Source organism: Chaetodon trifascialis, chromosome 12 (assembly GCF_039877785.1).
Source record: "Chaetodon trifascialis isolate fChaTrf1 chromosome 12, fChaTrf1.hap1, whole genome shotgun sequence".
NCBI lineage: Eukaryota > Metazoa > Chordata > Actinopteri > Chaetodontiformes > Chaetodontidae > Chaetodon > Chaetodon trifascialis.
Window position 1 is genome coordinate 6,400,850 of NC_092067.1, and position 6,548 is coordinate 6,407,397.

The 6,548-nt window shown below is 45.1% G+C and overlaps 1 protein-coding gene across 1 annotated transcript; it reads right to left on the reverse strand.

The window, feature by feature from the left end:
• Positions 1-206: 206 nt before the first annotated feature.
• On the reverse strand, positions 207-6,288 carry LOC139340494 (probable ribonuclease ZC3H12C). The gene is made up of 5 exons (XM_070976339.1): positions 5,489-6,288; positions 3,276-3,415; positions 2,928-3,162; positions 1,840-1,946; positions 207-1,738 (listed from the first exon to the last, which is right to left on the reverse strand). The coding sequence occupies exons 1-5, from the start codon at positions 6,286-6,288 to the stop codon at positions 207-209; spliced, it is 2,814 nt and encodes a 937-aa protein (XP_070832440.1).
• Between the last annotated feature and the right edge of the window lie 260 nt (positions 6,289-6,548).

Consider the following 6,548-nt stretch of genomic DNA (forward strand, 5'->3'; position numbering starts at 1 on the left):
TTTTCCTTTAAGACACAATTAAAAGTAACGAGACTGAACTTCCAAACACTTAAAACAAGTAGTCCATTAAAAGCTTTAAGGAGCTTAATATCTTGTGCTTTTGGTTTGGTTATGTGCAACCTGACTTTAATAATTAAGATGATTGCATGAGATAAACCTGCAGAAGCCTGTTAAGCTTAAGATGTAACTTCACCCTCTGGCTTAATTCAAGAAACATGCTGCGATTTCTCCATCAAAATCACAGCTGCAAGCTCCTGAGCATCCATCACATGAGGGTTCCTGGTCATCACCATCCGCACCAAATCTGGAGGGAAGATGCGGCACAAGTTCACAAACACCCTCTCCCTGAGGTCCTGGTATCGACCCAAGGCAGGGGGCTCCTGGTGCTGTGTCACTGAAGGCACGTGGCCCTTGTGGGAAGTGATAGATGGAAGGGACAGCTGTGGGAGTGGTGGTGAACCTGATGCTGAAACACCATGGGGTGATGTATGGACCTGCCTGCCCCAAGCAGAGTGCCAAGCCTTCTCACGGACCTCTGGGAGGCTCTGGAAGGCAAACAGATCATAGCAAGGCTTAGGGGACTGCTGGTATTGGGGGTCCCAGTTTATCTGATGCTGTGGTTGCTGGTTTAGCCCGGAGTGGTTTCTTCTGGAATGAAGTGGTGACCCTTTGTACACTTGTGAGTCCTGCACCCCACCTTCCTGCCAAAGGGAGGCCATCAGATTGCGGCGGAGGGGAGAGTTCTGAGAGTGGGAGTGAGCAGTGGGTGTTTGGGGTGGATGTGGTGGAAGTGTTTGGAATTCCGCTGGGAAACTGCTGAGCAATGGATGCTGAGGGTGGGATGGGATATAGGCTGAAGGAGGCTTGAAAGGACGCGGAGATGCATGAGAAGTAACAGATGACGGAGGGTCTTCAATGGCAAAAGCATGTTGTCTCCGCAGTGCATGAGGAATGTGATGGCCATGGGGAGTATGCTGGCCCAGACCAGGAGGCACACGGCTTGCAGGGTGAGCATACTGGCCAGAGCAGTGATGATGGTGGTGAGGGTGGTGGTGGTGATGGTGGCACTTGGGGCCATCATCTAACAAGGGGTCAGGGGAGAAAGAGTCTGAGCTGACACTGCCTTCACTGCTACAGTCTGATTGCAGTGATCCAGCTCGTAGATCAGCTGGAAAGAAGCATTCAGGACTCTGTGGTACTACCAGACTGAGGCTAGAGTAGGCCTTTACCAATGAGCTGTAGCCCAGGTCTGGGGACTCACATCTGTGGTAAGTCTCAGCCACGCTTAGTCCTGAGGCTCCAACAACCCTGGAGCTGCCTTCAATACTTCCTCCTGGGTGTTCCCATCGGTCCAAGGTTCCTGATGAAGGGGGCCCCCCTGGAGCAGGATGCCCTAGAAAACTACTGCTACAGCTACTGCTGCTGCTGCTGCTGTTGCTTCCCCTACGTCCCTCCACTTTGGACTGGACCCGAAGCCTGTCTGCCAGGAGGTCATTGAAGGAGTTCCGAGGGCTGCGGCTAGGCTGTTTCTTTGGCGTGCCCTGACTTTGCTCAGCCTCGGCCATTCTTTGTTGCTGACTTTGGCTCTTCACCATCAGGGCATCTTCCAGCAGGCCTCTAGAAGCTACTGATGAAATTTTGGCACTGGCACGAAGCTCATCAGCCACGGCACGCTGGGGCTGGCTTCCTCTTTCAGGGTGGTAAAACTTGCACTTGTGTCCATATGTGCACTTCTTCCCTAAATGAGGAGAAAATGACAGCATTCCTCATTAACCTGCTGGAATGAAAATGAATTATAGCATCTTGGTAAAAGCATAATAATAAAAGCATATTTTTTACCATAAGGACATGGCTGCTTCCTGTGTTCAGGAACAACAGGCCTCTTCCTCAGGAAGTTCTCCAGACTAGGTCCGTGGCGTCCCAGTGGATCATCTGGTGGCATGAACCTCAATATGGCAGTAAATAAATGAAAATAGTTATTAACCCCAAATTTAACAAAAAACATATACGTGAAATTCTCAGTTTTCATCCTGCTTCACTGACAGTAATGATGGCTCCAACAGAGACTGCATTGGGGATGTCCTGCAGTGAGGAATCTAAAGGAGCTTATGTTTTATTATTGGATGGCAGCAGATCCTCATGCCTGCTATTTTTGTTTTTTACAGTGCATTCAAATTCTAAGTCAATGTAGAAGCTCTACAGTTTGAATAAGCTGTAAGAACAAAACCTTAATAATTACATTTTAGGAATACGTCACAGGAGCAGCAGAAGCTGTTTAATCTCACTTCAATATTACAAGCAACATATTAATGGGTCTTCTAAGAAGAACAAAGGTCAGGTGGAATTTACCACCCAAAAGCATTGGAATGGTTGAATGTTTGAGCTTCACTGTGCAGAATGATGAATGTGCAGAGTTTAACACTAGAAAGCAGTTTTCACATTCATCTGAACGGACCTTCAGAAGAAGGAGATGTCTCCTGTGGAGTAGTTCAGCTTTGAAATGACACATAATGGCATAATCATAGATTCAGGATCTTTAAATGAGGGAGAAAATCTCATTTTCAATATAAAACAAGATAATTGAACTTTTTTGAGGGAAAATCATATCTGACAAATGATTATTCAAAGCATTGTATTTTATATATATCTTAAAACATGTCTGGAGGACATCTGTGAGTAATATGGGACGTAGCCCAAAAATTTAAGTAGGTATGATCTTGTTGAATGTGTGCAGAAGGGATTTGATGAGTGGAGCAAGTGTTCTTTAGAGGTTTAGAGACAAACTGGATGGATTTCTCTAATCCATCCATCCATCCATCCATTTTCTATGCCGCTTATCCCTTTCGGGGTCCCAGGGAGTTTTCTCTAATATTATTTCTAACAAATTTTTTTCTTTTCTTCACTCCGACGGAATTTGTTGTCCTTACTTGTCGTTTACAAAGGAGTACATCAGCAGACGCTCATCAATGAATTTCTTCCACTCTGGCTTCTCGTTGGCTAGGTCACGGTAGTTGTCGTTGGAAACAATGATGCCGTCCGACTCATAGGCCAGTTTGACAATGAAGCGGTCATCATAGCAAACCACACGGCGTCCCTGCACACGGCGAGATGGAGTGAACACCAGGATCTTCTCTTTTTCCAGCCGGCGAAGGATCTCTTGATCTGAAGAAGAAGACAGTTAAACAGAATACAAGAACAAGAAAAAGCACATAAATGTTCCCTTTGGTATTGAAGAAGATAAGAAATATGTCCCTGAAAGCTACAGCAGCTGTTACCTGTAATGAGGGCATCAGGTCGCGATTGCTCCTTTCTCCAAGCGGGGACAAAAACAGTGATGTCACGGTGACCACGCTCCCAGAACCAATCAACAGCCAGCTGGATGCCTTGACAGGAGAACACTTCCTTATTTCCATGACTGCAAGAACAGAAAGACATGTTAAAGGCAGAATCAGTGATGCAAAAACAACCAAAAAAAAAGGTATTCATCATAATTTAGACAAATTTTACAAACATGATTGAAAACCTGATATGACTCTTGAATTATTTTATTTGCATTAATCCACGGGGACATAACTATCAGTGATTAAGCTAACATGTGTGACCCATTTGTGATGAGAATGGTGTGAATGAAAAGATGGATGATGAAATTTATGATGAGTATCAAAATACTTGTCAGCCAGAGGAGCAGACAGATGATGCTGAACACAAACCAGCCAGGTTGTCCAAAACACTTGAGGACATGACTGTCCCTGTTCAAAATGGGTCAAAACACACTGGATGACAAACGATACATTCAATGAACACCTGCTTCCCTGTGTTGACGATAGATTTGCCAGCTCTTTGCAAAGTTTGCCACTTGGCTACATCATGCATGACAACACAGTTACAAACAGGAAAGCCTATCACCAGAAACTGACATAATGTAAGCTCAGGAAGGTTGCGAGAAAAACAAAAGTTTGAGAAGCTATTGCAGAACAAAGATGCAGCCAGATTCATGCATCCGCTGCCAGGAACAGCCTATTAGGACAAAACAAAAAGAGATGTCTTTGCTCACATCAGACACTCAGGAACTCCAACATTCTCTTTTTGGCTGAAATGTGTTGGCATGAAGTAACTGAAGCAATCAAGTCTCAGCAAGGTGAAGAGATTAATTTTGAGGAGCTCAACATGCTGGAAAGTGATACTGCGCGAGCAATGCACATGTTTGATAAACATGTTTAGTCTTTATCAAGAGAGTTCATCTTGTCTCCTGCACAGCCCCTTGGCAGACGTTTTTAACTGCTGTTATTGGTGGAGTTTCAGCACAGAGGAAGCTCACACGCACACTGCTTCAAATGGCTCAATGGAGCACCTGCGTTTGAGGAAGATGATGATCAGACTGTGGTAGATTTGGTCCAAATACATCACAGCTCAACTACCTGACCCAAATACACAACCTGAAGAAAGTCACAGAAGTGCAAATACACACAAAAAACTACGAAAGAACATGTTTCAAAAGTCTAACTTCTGGTTGCAGACTACCCACCAGAGACACAATGATAGAGAGACCATGTGATGACAGTGATTCACTGAAAGTGGAAATGGCAAAGAACAAACTCAGACCACTGAAACTGCTCCCGAATGAACCTGTCACTGCTGAGTATGAACAATACCTGAGTATAATGAACAAATCCAGTGCTTTAATACTAAATCTGATCCAAAGGACTACTGGGTAAATGGATACAATCCATATTTACTAGAAATTTAGGACGCAATGTTGATAATCAGTCACATGTGCAGTGAAAACACAACACCAGAAAGCCTACAGAGTGTGATAGATAAATATAAACGTAGACCTGAAACTACAAAGTTCGAGGTGATGTGCTTGGCTAATTTTACTGCTACTTGAAGGTTTGTCTGTGATAAAAGAAGCCAAAGCTGTCAGAGAGCCGCCTGAAACAGAGCCAGGTGTATATCATCAGTATCAGTCCTGATTACAAAAAGACAAGACAAGCAAAACCCTTCCAAGAAAAGACAGGCTTAGAGTTGCTGCAGGTGCTTGTATCATGTCAGGTTTAATGGCATCATGTTGCAAGTGTAACAGATTTCAATGTAGCATAAAAGTCTAATTTTTGGCTGAACTTAATTGGGATATATCACTATGGCAACCTATGCTGCACGGCTAACCTGACTCTATAGATCTATATAAAATCAGTTCAACAAGCAAACATGTCTTCAGGTTTAGTCAGCATAGAGCTAACAATGCCACAATGTGTCATAAGCTCATGTGGTCTCTATCTTGCTACTGTGGCTACTGCAGATAGCTGCTAACATCAGCCAGATAATAGTTCATTGTTTTATTTGACCATTCAAACATTTGTCATAAATAGGTCATGTTAGTGAATATCCACTGCCCCCTTACTTCCTCTGCATCATAGGACTTTATTCAAGAGACAAAGCATCAGGCTAGATGGATGTGTATGAGTTTCCAAAAGCTTCTCATCCTTACCTCATGGCTACGTTGCTCCCATCCACCACAACAGGACGGAGGTTTTCTTTGTCCTCCAGCAGCTGCGATGGACATATCAGCCGACAGGAGTCCAGAGAGGAGTTGGAGGAGGAGGATGAGGAGCAAGCCAAAGAGGATGACAAAGAGGAAGAGGGGAACTGGGAGACAGTTAGACCTCCTTGCTGCTCCATCTCTGTCTTTGTTCCCAGTTTGACCAGCTCACCCAGGATGTCATTGATTAGTGCGTCTGGGCCCAGTTTCCTCAGCACCAGCAGCACCAGTTCCTCAGAGTAGCCCAGCTTGAGAGCAAACTCCACCTTGGTGCGGTAGTCTGTGACAGGGTCAGTGGGAGATGATCTTTCTGGCTGTGGGGGCTCTCCAAGGGATCGATTTGGTGTCAGGTCCAGCCTGACTGTCTGACAGACCGAGGATGACTCTTGATGGTCCTGGTGTAGGTGAGGCTGCTGATCTTGCTGAGGGTTTTGACATTCAGAACCAGACCCATTATGAAGTCGTTCATCATCACTGTCAGAGACAGCGCTTTCCTCAGACAAGTTACTGCAACTGCTACTGCTGCTATAGCTTGAATGAGTACTGAAACTAGTGCTACTATTAGCAATGCTGTCGCTGCTGTTAGTCGGGGCACCAGCTCTGACCTGTAGGACCCCTATATTCCCAGCACCAATCACAGTGCTCAGGATGGCCTGCCGTTCAGCACCTTCCACATGGAGGTAGTCCAGGTCCAGCCCCAGGCTGAGGATGTGGCCTGTCCCATCCTCCAGATGGTCCTTCACGCCCATGAAGCAGTCTCATACATCCAGCTCCACGCCCTCCGTGACCTCTCGGGCACCTGACCGACCCCACTGTTACTGCTGATAGTTAGCACCTCACTGACTGATCCTAGGAGTGAAGCTAGAGGGAGACACAAGAATTGACTGGTTAAAGTCCTGAGGACTGCAGGAAAGTGATAGTATGAATCTAAAATATGCAGAAATAAATATAAAAAGAGGGTCTATTTTATTATTATTTCGATATTTTTAGATACAGAAACAAGTTTCCC